Genomic DNA, 18866 nt, shown 5'->3' on the forward strand with positions numbered 1-18866 from the left:
AATAATGAAAGGTTCTGCTACTTTGATCTCATAGGTGATGATGTCATCGTGTAGTTCACAGAAAGTCAGCTGACACAGGACAGACTATGTACTCTGACACATTAAACACTACGGTTTTCTTAAAGGAGAAGTTTGGCCAAAATTTATTTTTTATATGTTATTACTTATGGAAAGTTATACAATTTTCTAATGTACATTAATTATGGGAAATGCTCATATACTGCTATTTCCCTTAATTTAGTGTATCAGGAAGTGTTAGAATTCTCTCAAAAGCAGTGACGTCACAACGAATGGTGTAATTCCTATGGAGTGTCCAGCAGGGGGCGCTCTATATATAGAAGTCAATAAGTACCATTGACTTCTATATATAGTGCGCCCCTGCTGGACACTCCATTGGAATTACAATGGATGTGTGTATGTAATGTTATGTACTGTACTTTGCGATTTAATACATTTATGGAATACTTTGGGGAGCAAGTGTCCTTGCTCCCCAAAGTATCCCATAAATGTATTCAATAAATACATTTGCAGGGCACCGAGCAGGGAGGGAGAGAAGTGCCATCTACCTCCCCCCTCCCTGCTCGGTGCTGGGCACATATACAAAGTACTACTCCTCAATTATCTGCAGATAATGGGGGAGTAGTACCTGTGCTATCCATCGCCGCCCGCGCCGCCGCTCACAGAAGTGCCGCTCTTCATACCCCCTCCTCCTCCCGGCTTCAAACACTATGGTGCCACTAACTCCCAGCCGCCAGGGACACCAGGAAGCACCGGGAGCGCCGTGCTCCCGGCCGGGGTGGGTAAGGGCTGACGCGGCCGGCATGCAGGAGCAGAGAGCAGCGGCCGGCCGCATAGTGTGAGGAGCAGCACGGGCGGGTGGGAGTCAGCGGCGCCATAGTGTTTGAAGCCGGGAGGAGGAGGGGGAGCGGAGGAGGAGGGGGCATGAAGAGCGGCACTTCTGTGAGCGGCGGCGCGGGCGGCGATAGATAGCACAGGTACTATTCCCCCATTATCTGCAGATTATGGGGGAGTAGTACTTTGTATATGTGCCCAGCACCGAGCAGGGAGGGGGAGGTAGATGGCACTTCTCTCCCTCCCTGCTCGGTGCCCTGCAAATTTATTTAATGAATACATTTATGGGATACTTTGGGGAGCAAGGACACTTGCTCCCCAAAGTATTCCATAAATGTATTCAATCTCAAAGTACAGTACATAACATTACATTACATACACACATCCATTGTAATTCCAATGGAGTGTCCAGCAGGGGCGCATTATATATAGAAGTCAATGGTACTCATTGACTTCTATATATAGAGAGCGCCCCCTGCTGGACACTTCATAGGAATTACACCATTCGTCGTGACGTCACTGCTTTTCAGAGAATTTTAACACTTCCTAGTACACTAAATTAAGGGAAATAGCAGTATATGAGCATTTCCCATAATTAATGTACATTAGAAAATTGTATAACTTTCCATAAGTAATAACATATAAAAAATAAATTTTGGCCGGACTTCTCCTTTAAGGGATCAGGCTGGTGATCACATGACCCGATTATAGTAATGAAATGCATTGATGCTGCAGAGTTGGAATGAAACAGATGGAACTGTTGGACTAGTGATAGTGAATATGTAGGCTAAAAAAAAACTTGGACTGCTTCTTAAAGGGGTTAACTGGGTAACAAAAACAATATTCTAAACAATCCGCCTTCCCAATACCACTCTATGTCTAATATTCATGTATAAACTATCTTGCACCCTTTACCTGTTTTTTTTCTCATTCTTATTGACTCTGGATGTCTAAAATCCTCTACTCAAGGTCCACTCTGACCACGCTCAGCTCCCTCTTCCCCCCTCCGTTTGTAGTCACAAGACATGTGATCTCCTCTCTGGGGGCCGGGTTAGCTGTGTTTTGACATCATCTGCATCTCCATGCTCCTGTGCTGCTTCCATATACTTACATGTGTCCCTGAGCCTAGGTTTCTGTATTATGAAAAGTTATAGTTCCATCTCTGCTTGCTGTCAGTGAATGCAGGCATATCTACCTGTCTTTGTGTCACAGCTCTGTATATTGTAAGTGTTATGGATGATCTTAGAGTCTGGATGGAACTAGAATGTTTTTATTCACAGTCAGCAAGCAGAGATGTATACTACACCCCCACCCCCGGTAAACAGAGGCCTGTTATGCAGCACAAGGCTACACCATGCGTGCGTCAGCTTTGCTACATCATCAGCTAGTATGGAATACATACTGGGGTGGTGATATGCAAAATCAGTGAAAAAAAAGAAAGCTAAGGGGGCGAGTACACAAATGGACCAATCAGGGAGATGCATGATGGGAAATGTAGTTTCCTATCTTGGTTATAGATCGGCTTTTAGAAAAACTTGTAACTCAGGAATGGCAGCAGCTAGAAAGACAGGAGACGGGTCAAAATACTCAGGGGGACTTTGTGGTGGTATTAAAGTTTTTTTCCCTTTTAGGTGGATAACCCCTTTAAATGTGTGATTGTAGTGTAAAAAATAAACAAAAAAGCATATGTATTCCCCACTCTACAACTCCTTTCTTCTTTCAGAGTCTAATGTCATGTCATATTATATATCTTGCACCAAACACTCAAAACAAGGTACATAGTGAGAAATATGCCTAATGCACAAATCTCAGAAGTGTCTAAAGCCATCATCCTCAATGCTAGCACATATCTCCTAGTATTGTTTCCCTCACTACAATGTAAGTACACACAGTGGAAAATTCTACTACAAAAAGGTCTGAAAACCATAAAAAAGCACATTTAAAATAGAGGTGGAGGATTCTAGGATGTGCAGCATGCAAGGATTTTTAATGTGGATGGTGCTTTCTAAACCCCAGTTTAAACAGGAACTCTGGTGGTTCATTTTTCTTTTAAATCAACTGGCGTCAGAAAGTTATACAGGTTTGTAATATACTTCTGTTTCAAAGTATTCCAATACTTATCATATGCACAAGCCAAAAAGACAGAAATGACTGCACATCGCACCCATGGCTGACATAAAAGCTTATTCAGCTACATTTAAAACCAACATCAGAAGTTAGTATATAATTTGGCCAAACCATATTGCCTCATGTACCACGTGCAGGTCTTCTGATACACATGAGTCCCTAACCAAAAAACATCACTATGTCGGTCAGCGACCACAATCCCCGCAAAATGTGCGCAAGCAGAGAAGGGGGCCACGGAATGGCCCTGCAACCCCATTGTCACAGGACCAGACCCTAAAGGGCCCCCCCCGGACCCCGTAGGCGCCACCGGCGGAAAAAGTGGACGCCAAGCAACACAAGTGTGAACAAGCTCTTACCTCTCTCTCCATTCCTCTGCAGGTAGAATGGGAGAATATTAGGAGATCCTCCCCTTATGTACACAGGTGCTTCCTGCTAATTTGGATCACATGGGTCTTACCTGCATTCTACCTGCAGAGGAATGGAGAGAGGTAAGAGCTTGTTCACACTTGTGTTGCTTGGCATCCACTTTTTCCGCCGGTGGCGCCTGCGGAGTCTGGGGGGGCCCTTTAGGGTCTGGTCCTGTGACAATGGGGTTGCAGGGCCATTCCGTGGCCCCCTTCTCTGCTTGCGCACGTTTTACGGGGATTGTGGTCGCTGACCGGCATAGTGATGTTTTTTGGTTAGGGACTCGTGTATCAGAAGACCTGCACGTGGTACATGAGGCAATATGGTTTGGCCAAATTATATACTAACTTCTGATGTTGGTTTTAAATGTAGCTGAATAAGCTTTCGTGTCAGCCATGGGTGCGATGTGCAGCCATTTCTGTATTTTTGGCTTGTGCATATTTTATGTATTCTGTCCCTTTTTTCATTGTGGCTAGCACTCGTGCTTTGTAAGACCCGTGTGAACCAAATTAGCAGGAAGCACCTGTGTACATGAGGGGAGGATCTCCTAGCGTTCTCCCATTCTACCTGCAGAGGAATGGAGAGAGGTAAGAGCTTGTTCACACTTGTGTTGCTTGGTGTCCACTTTTTCCGCCGGTGGCGCCTGCGGGGTCTGGGGGGGCCCTTTAGGGTCTGGTCCTGTGACAATGGGGTTGCAGGGCCATTCCGTGGCCCTCTTCTCTGCTTGCGCACGTTTTACGGGGATTGTGGTCGCTGACCGGCACAGTGATGTTTTTTGGTTAGGGACTCATGTGTATCAGAAGACCTGCACGTGGTACATGAGGCAATATGGTTTGGCCAAATTATATACTAACTTCTGATGTTGGTTTTAAATGTAGCTGAATAAGCTTTCGTGTCAGCCATGGGTGCGATGTGCAGCCATTTCTGTCTTTTTGGCTTGTGCATATTCCAATACTTATCAGCTGCTGTATGTCCTATATAAAGTGGTGTATTATTTTCAGTCTGACACAGTGCTCTCTGCTGCCACCTCTGTCCATGTCAGGAACTGTCTAGAGCAGGTGAGGTTTTCTATGGGGATTTGCTCCTGCTCTGGACAGTTCCTGACATGGACAGAGGTGGCAGCAAAAAGCACTGTGTCAGACAGGAAAGAATACACAATATTCTGCAGGACATACAGCAGCTGATGAGTACTGAAAGAATTTAGAGTTTACAGAAATTACAAACCTGTATAACTTTCTGACATCAGTTAATTTGAAAGATTTTTTTGCTGGCATAACCCTTTAACTTTCATGACTGCACCCTCCAAGGTTTTCATTACTGTCCACACTGAAATATACCATTTATGTAAGGTGCTAATAAATGTACCATAATTTTTTGGCTGTTCAATGGTTTTTTTGGACCACCGTCATTTTGAGGCCAAATGATGTCCGTTATTTCGAAATTATGTCCATGACAGTCAAAATGACAGTCGCCCAAAAAGGCGGCCATCGAACGGCCAGGAAATGACAGTGTGTGAACCTAGCCATAACCATGCTGTAAAAGACTGCACAGTCCTGCAAGGAGAGACCAGACTTTATCCTTCTGCTTCAATCTTAAGGGCGCGTTCAGACTTTGGAATCTGTGCGGAGAACATCCCACGGATTCCGCCGCTTGCCCCCGAGCGCTTACAACTGTGCCTGTGCCATAGATTCCTTTATATGGTCAGGCGAATTCCGCCATCCACCCAAAGAATTGACATATCAAATCCGCATATTCGCCGGACCGTAGAATGAAGATGAGTGGAGATGTGAGCACTCGGGGGCGAGTGGCAGAATCCTCGGGATGTTCTCCGCACAGATTCCATAGTCTGAACGCGCCCTAAGGCTTCCTCCTTCCCCAAAATTTCCCATGAAAAATGGGGTCCCTCATATATTGCCCCTACGTCAGCACTGTGCAATAGATAGTAAAAAAAGATGGGACAACCAGTCAATTGGTGACAGGGATACAGGAACCCAAGGCTTATTGATGCTTGTGGGAAGAAAAGAGTTATGGGAGCATAAATTGCCAAAATGTTAGTTCTTTCTGTAATAAATGTCCAAACACATCGTGCAGTGAAGTTTAATGCTCTGCGCGATGCTCTGCTGGGAAGCCTTGGTTCTTGGCATCATCATGTGGATGTTACTGTGACACTGTGCCTCCAACTAACAACATACAGACCATGTGATAATGGTTAACGGCCACACAAGCCAGAAATAGATTTGAAAAGAGAAGAAATCTCAGTCTTTCCTTTATGACCTGTTCTCTGTCTATAGTCTGTTCCTGGCTTTGGCTTCAAAAATATGTCAGATGAATCTGTCTGTGTAAAGACACCCTAAATTAACTCACAACCTGACCCCTCTATAAGGGTTTGTTCACACACACTGGAGTTTCATTGCATTAACGCAATGAAGGATGGCAATTAAATGATGAAATACCACAATGAAGTGATGCAATAACGCAGTGAAATGATCAGTAACTGCAAATTAGGGATGCATTCACACTGCATTTTCATTGCCTTTCTACATGTGTGAACGCAGCCTCAAAGCAAAATTATATTCATGTTTTCCCTGTTTTTTATACAGACAAGGACCTACAAAGCCTCAGGTGCTTTCAATCCCGTGGTCAGGGAAGCGATCTAATCGAAGACTTCAGAGGAATAACAGCTTTTCTCCAAACAGCCCCCAGTTCAGCCTTGGTAGGTGACATCTTCTTTCTAGCCAAGTTCATACATTTATATTGTTTATTATCTCTTTGCTTCTGTTAATTCCATTGGTTTTGCTGCTGTATATAAAGTCACTTTTATGGATTATATAAACCTTTGGCTACAGTTTGAGCTTTGGCTTTAGTGGTGAATTTATGATGCTGAGGGTTAGACACAGCTATTGATTATGGATATAGAATACCAAAAGAAATAATAAAAAAAGAAAAAACTCAACATTACAGGTTTTCATAAAAGTACTGTATATAAAATTATAACTTGGAAAGTTTGATAACATTTTCCAGTTACATGAATTTCCTCTATTACTCCTCCTCCTCCTCCTCTCTGTTCGTATTACTCCAGCCTTCTTCAAATCTTTGAGAAGTATCAATAAGGGAATCAGGAGCTACAAAGTTGCAGATACAGCCTGACAGGGACTTGTTTACATCAGGTGTCTTGGAAGGGAGGGGGAGGCAGAGAGAAAAGCTCACACACAGTTTTTTTATGTCTTCAGCAGAAAGCAGCAGCTCAGAACTGGGGGAAGGAGACTGAATAGATAACAACAAGTATGGAATTAATTGTTAGTCTCATCATGGGCAGCAACATATCAAAAGTTATGTTTGAGCGGAATATCCTTTACTCTTGGTTTCTCTATCAGATGGGAATTTTGTTGACCTCCATAGAAAGATGAATTAAATATTTTTGAATTGAATTTTTTTTTTTTAGTGTCTTGGATACGATTTTTTTGCATTAACCCTGTGCCACTTTGCTTCTCTTACACCAGCAACACTTTGTACATCTTCAGTGGACCCATTGCAGCCCTATAGAAACAGGGAAAATATATGGGAACCCTTTAGGACTGTAACACCACAAGGCCCAGCCTGCCTGCAGCTTTCCCATACTGCAAAATGGCACTCTGCCTGTGCTGCCGGCTGGGGTCTAAATCCTAAACTATTCTATATTTCAAAACTATTTCTTCCCTCTATATTAGGCTACGTTCACACAGAGCAAAAGGAGCGGATTACGCAAGGAAATATTTCCGCCTGAAATCAACTGACGCTGAATTCCGAGCAGAATATAAGCAGAATGCAAGCAGAATCCCTGCGTATTCTGCTAGGAAAGTGTTCAGCTCGTAATCAGCTCTTGACAAATTCAGCGCGGAATACTCGAGGAATCCGCGCTGAATCCGCATGCATTCAGCGCTGAAATTCAGCGAGTATTTGGTGAGTAAACTAGACTATACCAGAACATATACTAGATTCCTCCTCCCCCCCCTTTTCCCCATTTCCGCGCTGATTCAGCGAGTAATTTCCGCTTGTATTACGCTTGTATTCCGCGCTGAATCCGCGCTGAATCCGCGCTGAAACAGAAAATCAGAGCCCCATTGATTTGTATAGGCTTCCGCTAGCGGAAGAATGAACATGTTCATTCTTCTGGCGGAAAGCGGATTAGTTCAGTGCGGAAATTCCACTGTGTGAACTGCAGAGCAGAATTTCCATTCAACACAATGGAAATTAGCTCTGCACCTATTTTAACGGCTGAAATTTCAGCGCTGATTCAGCGCAGAAATTCAGCTGCTTTTGCTCAGTGGGAACGAGCCCTTATACAAAAGTGGCAGCAAGAAATGGCGGCTTTTATAGTAAATGCATAACAATGGAGATTTACTTAGGTGTTGGTTATGTCTACCTTACAGCACAATGTAATTGTGTGTTGAATGAGATGTACGGTCTCCATATCTTGTAGTAATGCCCTGAACAGTAGTTAAGTCTTCTAGTCTAAGGTTACTACTCACCCAGTCTGTGATATCCAGTGGTTTTGGTCCCATACAAACTATAAGGGTACGTGTACACTACGGAATTTCCACAGAGACTTTAAGTGGATTCCGCCGGGCGGCCTCTGATGGAAATTCCGCAGGTTCCCTCGACGCAACAATATTTGCCGGCGGATTCAGCTGTCCACCCAAAGAACTGAGTTGTCAATTCTTTGGGCGGACGGCAGAATTCACTGGCAAATATCACTGAGTCTATCAAACAGGCAGAACTTTAAGCAGAGGCTGCCCATCAGAATCCGCTTGAAGTCTCTGCAGAAATTCCATAGTGTGCACATACCCTAGGTCTCAAGAAGAGCCTTATATACAGTCCTTATCTATATGTATTGTTCAGGAATTAGAAAAGTAATCTGCATTTTTGTCAGAAACAACAAAAACTGGTAGTGCAACACATCCCCATTGGCTTTATTACTGTGTCGGCCATATTGCTTGCATACAGAATCAGGCGTTGTGGGAATGAATCCAGCTCGTTACCATTTCTATCTGTACCTTTCTCCTTTCCAAATTGCTACCGATGACTTCTGATTCCAGTATGTGGGATATAACTATGGGCGGTTCAGATATAGCAGAGACCCCCTAGGCTGTGCACCTTGCAGGATCAAAATGCTGTCCACCATACAAGAGGGGAACAGTAATATTAATGGCATGTAATAGATGGTGGGGTCCAGTATCTTCAAGCAACATGTCTGATTCAATTCAGTTCATAACATATTGGTATATAGAGTGCACCTTGATCCGTTCTCTGTTCCAGTCTGTACAGTAAAGCAGACAATGCGAGTCCTTTTCTCTGTACTATGGGATTATGCACCCCACCTATTTATGACTGGGTAATGTATAATGTATAGTAATGTACATGCAGGATCTCACCTCACCAGAGCAGCTATTCCTACATACTGAAATCTGGCATCTTTTCCATTTTATTACTTATTTATTCTTCCCGTAGGCCTCCTAGACGAAGACAACCAGTGGATGACCCAGATAAATAGACTTCAGAAACTAATTGACAGACTGGAGAAGAAGGTAATGAAATCCTCCGCCTGAGCTTTTCTTCCTCTGAGTCGTAGTCACTTTTTCAGCTCTCCCACCCCTACTGTTACTGAGCTTTATAGCGGATGTCACACTGATACTAAAGGTTCTGGATAGGAGGAAACACAGATAATATGGAGTAAAAGCTCTCCCGTCTCTGCACAGTGTCAGTCATGAAGACACAATAAACACAATACAGTTCTTGTGACTATAAACCTCTGCCAGTCTGTAGACTCTGTCATAAGGGACAGTGGCTTTACTGCCACCAGAATGCACCTTACCTGGCATTGCAGATCTCCCTGCGATTCCCACGTTCTTTAGTGAATCATCAATGATCACGAATATTAGTGGGTCTATAGTGGGAACATGGCCTGAGCCTTATTTAGTCATATATTACATATATTTAAACATATTTAAAGGTTTTGATCATACCCCTCCCCTTTCTTCCTTCATCCAGACTATACAGATTTAAATCCTTAAAGGAGAAGTCCGGAGACCTCGCCTACATAAAGATACTGATGAAATAGAACGGGTGCAAAGACGGGCTACAAAAATGGTGGGGGTGTCAGGCATAAAACATATCAGGAAAGACTTAAAGGGGTTGTCCGGCGAAAAAAATTATTCACAGAATAACACACATTACAAAGTTATACAACTTTGTAATGTATGTTATGTCTGTGAATGGCCCCCTTCCCCGTGTCCCACCACCCCCACCCGTGTACCCGGAAGTGTGGTGCGCTATACATTACCTGTCACGTGCCGACCACGGTCTCCGATCCTCAGCAGTGACGTCTTCTTCGGGAGGCCAGCGGATCTTCCCGAGTGCTGGCCGCCCTCTGCAGCGTCATCCGAAGCTCAGCCGCGATTGGCTGAGCATAACTGTGCTCAGCCAATCGCGGCTGAGCAGCTGATGACGTGGCCGCGTCATCAGCCGCTCAGCCGCGATTGGCTGAGCATAACTGTGCTCAGCCAATCGCGGCTGAGCGGCTGATGACGCGGCCACGTCATCAGCTGCTCAGCCGCGATTGGCTGAGCACAGTTATGCTCAGCCAATCGCGGCTGAGCTTCGGATGACGCTGCAGAGGGCGGCCGGCACTCGGGAAGATCCGCCGAACTTACGAAGAAGACGTCACTGCTGACGATCGGAGACCGTGGACGACACGACATGCGGTGAGTATAATGCACCACACTTCCGGGTCTAGCGTGGGTGGGGGGAAACACGGGGAAGGGGGCCATTCACAGACATAACATACATTACAAAGTTGTATAACTTTTTAATGTGTGTTATTCTGTGAATAATTTTTTTCGCCGGACAACCCCTTTAAAGCAGAAGTCTGGCGGAATTTTTATTAAAGTATTGTATTTTCCCCCAAAACTTATACAAATCCCCAATATACACTTATTACGGGAGCTTGACATAAGGGGGGAGATTGATCAAACATAGTATAAAGTGAAACTGGCTCAGTTGCCCCTAGCAACCAATCTGATTCCACCAATCAGATTCCACCTTTCATTTTCCAAAGAGTCATGAGGAATGAAAAGTGAAATCTGGTTGCTAGGGGCAACTGAGCCAGTTTTACTTTATCCCATGTTTAATAAATCTCCCCCAAAGTGATTTTTTTCCCTGCACTTACTACTGCATCAAGGCTTCACTTCCTGGATAACATGGTGATGTCACTTCCTAGATAACATGGTGATGTCATTTCCTGGATAACATAGTGATTTCACTTCCTGGATAACATAGTGATGTCACTTCCTGGATAACATGGTGATGTCACTTCCTGGATAACATGGTGATGTCACTTCCTGGATAACATGGTGATGTCACTTCCTGGATAACATGGTGATGTCACGCCCCCGTCTCCCAGAGCTGTGCGGGCTGCGGCTGCTGGAGAGGATGATGGCAGGGGGACACTGAGGGACACAGGGCACTGGAGGGACACTGAGCATCCCTCTGCCATCATCCTCTCCAGCAGCCACAGCCCGCTCAGCTCTGGGAGTCGGGTCGTGACATCACCATTTTATCCAGGAAGTGACATTACCATTTTATCCAGGAAGTGACATCACCATTTTATCCAGGAAGTGACATAACCATTTTATCCAGGAAGTGAAGCCTTGATGCAGTAGTAAGTGCAGGGAAAAAAGCACTTTATACGCATTTCCCGTAAAAAGTGTATATTGGTGATTTATCTAAGTTTTGGGGGGCAATACAATACTTTAAAGGGGTTGGCCACTTTATAGTAAAATATGTCAGTACAAAGTATTAGTAAGTGTACTAACTATATATACTGACAGCAGCTCCCTGTGTACCTCATAGAGCTAAAATCAGACTCCCCTTCACCAGGCTGGGCTGCCCTGCTCTGTGTTGTTTCTGTCCATAAAATGGCTGACATGGAGGAGCATGTGACCATGCCCTGTCCCCTGTTTCCTCCATAGACATATACAGGCTCAGTGGTGGACACAGTGGGGCGAGGCCTGGTCACATGCTCCTCCATGTCAGCAATCTTATGGACCAAAACACCACAGAGCAGGGCAGCCCAGCCTGGAGGAAGAGAGTTTGATTTTTCCTCTATGAGGTACACAGGGAGCTGCTGTCAGTATATATAGTTAGTACACCTACTAATGCCTTACACTAAACTATTTTACTATAAAGTGGCCAACCCCTTTGATAAAAGTTTTGGCCAGACTTCTCCTTTAAGTCTTTCCTGATATGTTTTATGCCTGACACCCTCCACCATTTTTGTAGCAGTGTTTGGACCCGTTCTATTGTATCAATATCCTTTTTGTAAGCGAGGTCTCCAGAACTGGACACAGTATTCCAGATGTGGTCTCACTAGAGCTCTATACAGCGGGATCACAATCTCCTTCCTACTGGTTATACCTCTAGCTATACAGCCCAGAATACTATTTGCTTTCCTCACCGCCTGGTTGCACTGGTGACTCATTTTGAAACCGTCAGAAATCCCTACCCCTAAATCCTTCTCTTCTGAAGTCATTTAAACAGCTAAATGTGCAGCCAGGGGCCAATGATTTAATGAACCGATTAGCTGATGAACAAGCATTTTCCCTATTACAAGGAATGATACTGACCTATATGGCTGATAATCATCTCATGTACTAGCGCCATAACTCTAATTGTCAGCTTTAAATTTGACTTTTTTCTGGGCTTTGACAGACACAGTTGCTTAGGTAATACAGTATTAATATAAAACTATATGGCATTACTATGTGGAAAAACAGAGCTCTGTTATTTGTGCACTGGGGTGTACATATCTAGTTACTGTTTAATGGTACAGTTTGGCACTGCATGGTACTGTTAGGGCAAGTTAACATGGAATTACTTTGGTCACTGTTTTTAGCCAAAATATTGGAAAAGTAGAACCCTTCTGTGTTTTGCCCACCACCCCTAGTTTTAAATTACAAATATTGATACAAAACTCTATAAGAAATACCGCCATATAATCATGGGGTTAGATGGAAGTTACACATGGCAGATTAGTTGCAGAAAATCTCTAAAGTAAAAAATTGTGTTATACATTTACATGGGTTTGTTTTGTTTTCTTATATCTATGTAATACACCCTGATATAGTCATTTAGTCCCTGTTCCCAGTTGGGCTCACATTATAATTCACCATTCCCGACACATGCGCACGCTAAGGGCCAATTTCATTAGGCGTCATGTGTTGGCGATTTATCCAACCTTGCATATATTTCTAGGAGTGGTCAGTGCTCCACCATTATACTCTTATTGCCTTTCTGTTACCAGTTTATTCTAAAACGATTTCTGTATTTTGCTGTTTTATAAAGGACCTAAAGCTGGAACCCCTGGAAGAAGAAATTTTAGAAGGAAGCACAAAATCAGTAAGTAATTCAATGATTTTTGGTTTCCCAGCGGAGTGCACAGTGTTGTTCAGTAAAAGCTTCTAAATGTGACATTTTCAACCACTGACAATTTTTCCTTTTCCTGCTAACCTAATCCACAAGAGCATTCTCAATTGTGTTATTAAGGAATTAAAGAAAGAGAATGGAAATATATGAGGAAATGTTTATCTACCATATTGCTGTACAAGTACAACACCGGCATCAGCAATGGGGGTCAGCATTAATATGCAGCATATAAGAATGACCTAAAAGGGAATATGTCAGCTGCATACAAGGTGCAGAGCTCCGGACCCCCTACAGTCAGAACATAGGATGAGGTTAGCTGAAATAGCTCTGTAAACTGGTCTCACATGAGGTCTCATTCTGGTGTTTATCTCATTCTGAGATGCAACCCCCCCCTCCCAAACCTGTGGTTTGCTCCCTTAAAACCCCCACCATGTCTCTGAAGGGATGGTGTTATATATGCTGGGCAACAGGAGGGATGGTGTTATATATGCTGGGCAGCAGATAACGCTGGAGGGATGGTGTTATATATGCGAGGCAGCAGATAATGCTGGAGGGATGGTGTTCTATATGCTGGGCAACATATAATGCTGGAGGGATGGTGTTATATATGCTAGGCAACAGATAATGCTGGAGAGATGGTGTTATATATGCTGAGCAGCAGATAATGCTGGAGGGATGGTGTTCTATATGCTGGGCAGCAGATAATGCTGGAGGGATGGTGTTGTATATGCTGAGCAGCAGATAATGCTTCAGGGATGGTGTTATATAAGCTGGGCAGCAGATAACGCTGGAGGGATGATGTTATATATGCTGGGCAGCAGATAACGCTGGAGGGATGATGTTATATATGCTGGGCAGCAGATAATGCTGGAGGAATGTTGTTATATATGCTGGGCAGCAGATAATGCTGGAGGGATGGTGTTATATATGCTGGGCAGCAGATAACACTGGAGGGATGGTGTTATATATGCTGGGCAGCAGATAATGCTGGAGGGATGGTGTTATATATGCTGGGCAGCAGATAACACTGGAGGGATGGTGTTATATATGCTGGGCAGCAGATAATGCTGGAGGGATGGTGTTATATATGCTGGGTAGCAGATAATGCTGGAGGAATGTTGTTATATATGCTGGGCAGCAGATAATGCTGGAGGAATGTTGTTATATATGCTGGGCAGCAGATAATGCTGGAGGGATGGTGTTATATATGCTGGGCAGCAGATAACACTGGAGGGATGGTGTTATATATGCTGGGCAGCAGATAATGCTGGAGGGATGGTGTTATATATGCTGGGCAGCAGATAACACTGGAGGGATGGTGTTATATATGCTGGGCAGCAGATAATGCTGGAGGGATGGTGTTATATATGCTGGGTAGCAGATAATTCAGAGCTAGCTAGTGTCAGCAGCTGAACAGCAGAACATGGAGTAATTACAGCACTGCCTTACAAACAGCAATGGAGGGGCACCCAGGCGGCTGTAAACAGAAGCAATGTCTATTAGAGAAGAGAGGAATTATTAAACCTATAGTTCATTATATTGGTATTCCCATTCACAGCAAATACTGGTAGTCTCACACAAAGGTGCTGCACAGAGCTGAGCAGGATAATTAAAAATAACTAGTTTTGGTCTGTGGTGGCATCATCAGGTGAGAGGTCAGAGCTCAGTTTGTCAATAGTATAGATTAAAGATTATTACAGATGAGTGAACCTTGAGTATGCACTCTGCATTTGATTACCTGTCGCTGTAGAGGTTAGATGTAGCCTTAAAGCTATAAGCCATACAATGTATCCATGTTTTTCAGGACTCCCTAGCACTGCATCCAACTTCTGCAGCCACTGGTAACCAAACGCAGAGTGTTCAGGTTCGGATGAACCCAAGCGTGCTCGAAGATAATGTGGTTGTTAAACTTGTCATTCAAAAGAAAACCACAGATAGCGATTGGATCTATAAAATGAATTTAGGTTGCATTCCATTTTTGGCAAAAATGTATCATTTCTTGCTTAGAATTCAGGGAACTCAGAGTCAAGGTCAGGAAAAATAACTTTTGACGTCATCAGCTAAAAGGGATTCCCACAGCATCCAAGATAGAAGCAAGTGTGTTTATTCACACATCAGGGTACAGCAGAAATGCGACATTTCGACCTACTGGTCTTTATCCCTTTTTTTCTGAAATCTAAAAGTGCTCACACCAAGGATTGTGGGCCTACCTGTGTGCATCCTGCATCTCCATTGCTGGCCATAACCGGAGTATCTCCAAGGGTCTGTTGGACTCTCTTTTTTGTTTGGTATGTCGTCAGCTAAGTCAAACGTTATTGATCACAGCAGGTCTCACAACTAAGACCTGAGAGGGCAGCAGCAGTGCTATCCATCCCTGGCCAGTATATGAGTCTGACAATGTAGTCTCATACAGTTACATTGTCGGATTTGGCTGTTACTGAGACACGGCCAGGGAGTGAATGGCATGGCTGCTGAGCACTTACCCTGGCTATATCCCGCAATCATAGTGGGTCTCATCAGTGAGACCTGCTGTGATCAATAACTTTTGACATGTCTGATGACATACCATATGAAATGGATCCAACAGCACCTGAGAAATTTGTAGGGATGCCTTAAATAGAGTTGATCGAACCTCGGAAAATCCTAGGTTCGATCGAACTCGAACATTCCGCATTAGATTGCTGATGCCTTCCCGGTCTGTGGGGAAGGAGGAGAGTATTACCTAGGCTGAATCCCAGAATTCCAGGCAGTCCCGGGGCACGCTCCTCCTTCCACACGGACCAAGAAGGCATCAGCAATCTAACGCGGAAGGTTCAGGAATGTTTGAGTTCCAACCAACCTAGCTTCTTCCAATGTTCAATCAAGCCTTTTCATAAAGACCCCACGGGGTCGAAACTTTGCCCTTGTGTATGTAATTTGAATAAATCCCACTGATTTTCACGCCACTGAATGTTGTCGGATTACTTTCTTCTTGATGCCCAATGACATGTCAAAAGGTATTAACTCTTTAATTTCATCTCTCAGTTCAACCCAGTAACATCAGTATAGCTGGGCTAAAGTCCAGGAGAGGGTGCCTTCATTTCCAGTGGTCGTTGGGAAAATGACTGACAATAGACTAGCATTAACCTTAATAACTGAGTATAGGATAAAGAACTAAATGTGGAAAACAGAAAATCCATATATTGGGTCATCATGGTACAGACACAATGGAGACTATAGAAAATCATTTATACTATAATACTAGAGGATTTTACTTTCAAGATTATTTTAGGTTGATGGGCTACACTGGAGGGCAGATTCGTCAGGATTTGTTACAATATATAATCCTCACTGTATAGCATTAAGATGAGAAACGTGGACATTATAGAGAAGGACGTCTGTGAGTCTTGGTGCTGTCTCCATCCTGCCCTTTGCACCCTCCATCCATATGTATCCATAGGTGCTTTAACCCAACATGCATATATATGGGGTTTGCAGTATGAATTATTGGTCGGATGATTTTCCTGCCGTGGCCTTTGTGTGGAAGAATTGACAAGCCAGGGCAGAGGCAGAGACAAACCTCCAGAGGATGAATAGGAACAGGAGATCCGTGACCTTTTCAGGACTTGTGTTCGAGCTGTTTCTCTCTGCTTCACCTTTGATGTTTTGTTCCTTAAATGTATTATGTTCAAATGTCAACTTATTTCTCCTCCAAGTCGAAGGCTACAATTACGTTCAGTATCCGGCATGACGAATCCCCAAAATAAAGATATTTATTTTATTTTTCATATTAGATCTCTTTGCTTATAGAGGATTTGACCTAACTAAGTTGTGGAGAGCCCAGTATGTCATACAGGAAGAAGGGTTAAAATCTTTTAAATTAACTGGTGTCAAAAATCAAAAATCTTCAGTATTCTTTCTAGTCTGGCACAGTGCTCTCTGCTGCCACCTCTGTACATGTCAGGAACTGTCAAGAGCAGGAGAGGTTTTCTATGGGGATTTGCTCCTGCTTTGGACAGAGGCGGCAGCAGAGAGCACTGTGTCAGACTGGAAAGAATACACCACTTCCTGCAGGACATACAGCAGCTGATAAGTACTAGAAGATTTGAGACTTTTAAATAGAAGTAATCATCTTCATGCTGCCCGAAATCATGTGTCATCAGGGCAGTGCCCAATGGCTTCTCCCCAACACGCCAGCATTGATTGCTAGTCCTCTCCCTATTTTGGTATAAAAAGACTGCAGAGCAGGGTGATGCTGCTGGTTCATGGCTAGTGATGAGCAAACTTGCTGAATGTTTGGCTTTGTCCTAACCCGTAGGCTCAGCATTTGACTCCAAGTGGCCGGAGAAGTCAGATGCAGCCCTAGGGCTACCAGGAAAACATGGATACAGAATAATAGAAAACACATAACAGTGTCATATGCATGAAGCCTTAAAAGACTTCCTTGTAGCAAATGTTGTATCCATGGTTTCTCGGGCTGTATCCGACTTCTTCAGCCACAGGTGAAGATGAAGATCGAACTCAAGCAAGCATGAGATGCGCTAATCTCTAATCATTACCATAGTATAGTGGACTTAGTAACCTCTTTAACCCCTTCCCGCATGAGGGCGTAACTGTGCGTCCTAATGTGGGTAGGGGAGTTCAGAGGGAAGCCGCGCAACGACCCCACTCTGAACCGCTGCGATCTCGGGTAGCGCTTTTAGCCCGTTCCGATCACTGTGCCCGCTAATTAGCATTTTAAATGCAGCTGTCAAAGCTGACACCTGCATTTAAAATGCTGCTTGGCCACTTCCCTGGTGTCTAGTTGGGGGGATCGCCCCCCCAATACAGTGCCTGTCTCATGGATCTATGCAGTATATCTATACTGCATAAATCTCTATGAGAGATCACTGTGCATATACTAGAAGTCCCCCGGGGGGGGGGGGGGGAATAGCCCTAACCCCAGGGGGAATAACCTTAACCCCAGGGGGGCTTCTAGTATAAATAAAAAAAAAAATTGTATTATTAATAAATAATCCCCTCCCCTAATAAAAGTTTGAATCACCCCCCTTTCCCCATTTTATAAATAAAAATAAATTAATTAATATATAAACATGTTTGCTATCGCAGTGTGCGTAATCGCCCAAAATATTAATTTATCACATTCCTGATCTCGCACGGTAAACAGCATAAGTGCAAAAAAAATCCCAAAGTGCAAAATTGCGCCTTTTTGATCGCATCAAATCCAGAAAAATTGTAATAAAAAGCGATCAAAAAGTCGTCGTATATGCGCAATCAAGGTACTGATAGAAAGAACACATCATGGCGCAAAAAATGACACTGCACACAGCCCCATAGACCAAAGGATAAAAGCGTTATAAGCCTGGGAATGGAGCAATTTTAAAGGAACATTAATTTATTTAAAATGTTTTAATTTTTTAAAAGCTATCAAATAAAATAAAAGTTATAAATGTTACATATCGTTGTAATCGTAACAACTTGAGAAACTTCGTGGTGCAAAAAATAAGGGCTCATGTGGGTCACTAGGTGAAAAACACTATGGCCTTTTAAACACCAGAAGGAAAAAAACAAAAGTGCAAAAAAAAAAAAAAAATTCTCAGATCCTGAAGGGGTTAACCTTGTGCTAGTGACCAAAGTCAGAATAAGCAATATTATGCCATTAAGGGACTCTCAAATTTTTTTTTGATTTTTTTTTTTTACTCAAAACAGCCCCAATCTAGTCTAACTTTGTCAGTGAATAGGCTGCCATATCTAACAATACCTCTATAACTTAAAAGTAAAATATTTAAAGTCTAAAGTAAAACTACATTTCTGAAGATTAGACTCGTCTTACATTTATTCATTGCCTATTAGAGATGTCCTTGTCAGAACAATTATCCTTCCCCTTCCTTCCTCTTTCTCATTTTTAAGTGAACTGGAGAAAAAAAAATATAAAAATAGTTATACAAAGGTATAAAATAAATGAACTCTCATTATAAGGCCGGAGCATAGAGACTAAAGAGAATACTGCGGATTGTTCATGCTCCAAAGAGTTTCCGCCACCA

The 18866-nt window shown here is 43.3% G+C and overlaps 1 protein-coding gene across 1 annotated transcript in view; it reads left to right on the forward strand.

Moving 5' to 3' along the window:
• Positions 1-18866, forward strand: part of NECAB1 (N-terminal EF-hand calcium binding protein 1) — a 117324-nt gene that overhangs the window by 94127 nt on the left and 4331 nt on the right. Inside the window, exons 7-9 of the mRNA XM_069959890.1 lie at positions 5985-6097; positions 8872-8948; positions 12763-12816. Of these exons, the coding sequence (XP_069815991.1) occupies positions 5985-6097; positions 8872-8948; positions 12763-12816 (244 nt within the window). The remainder of the gene's footprint in view (positions 1-5984; positions 6098-8871; positions 8949-12762; positions 12817-18866) is intronic.

This window comes from Dendropsophus ebraccatus, chromosome 2, assembly GCF_027789765.1.
Source record: "Dendropsophus ebraccatus isolate aDenEbr1 chromosome 2, aDenEbr1.pat, whole genome shotgun sequence".
Lineage (NCBI taxonomy): Eukaryota > Metazoa > Chordata > Amphibia > Anura > Hylidae > Dendropsophus > Dendropsophus ebraccatus.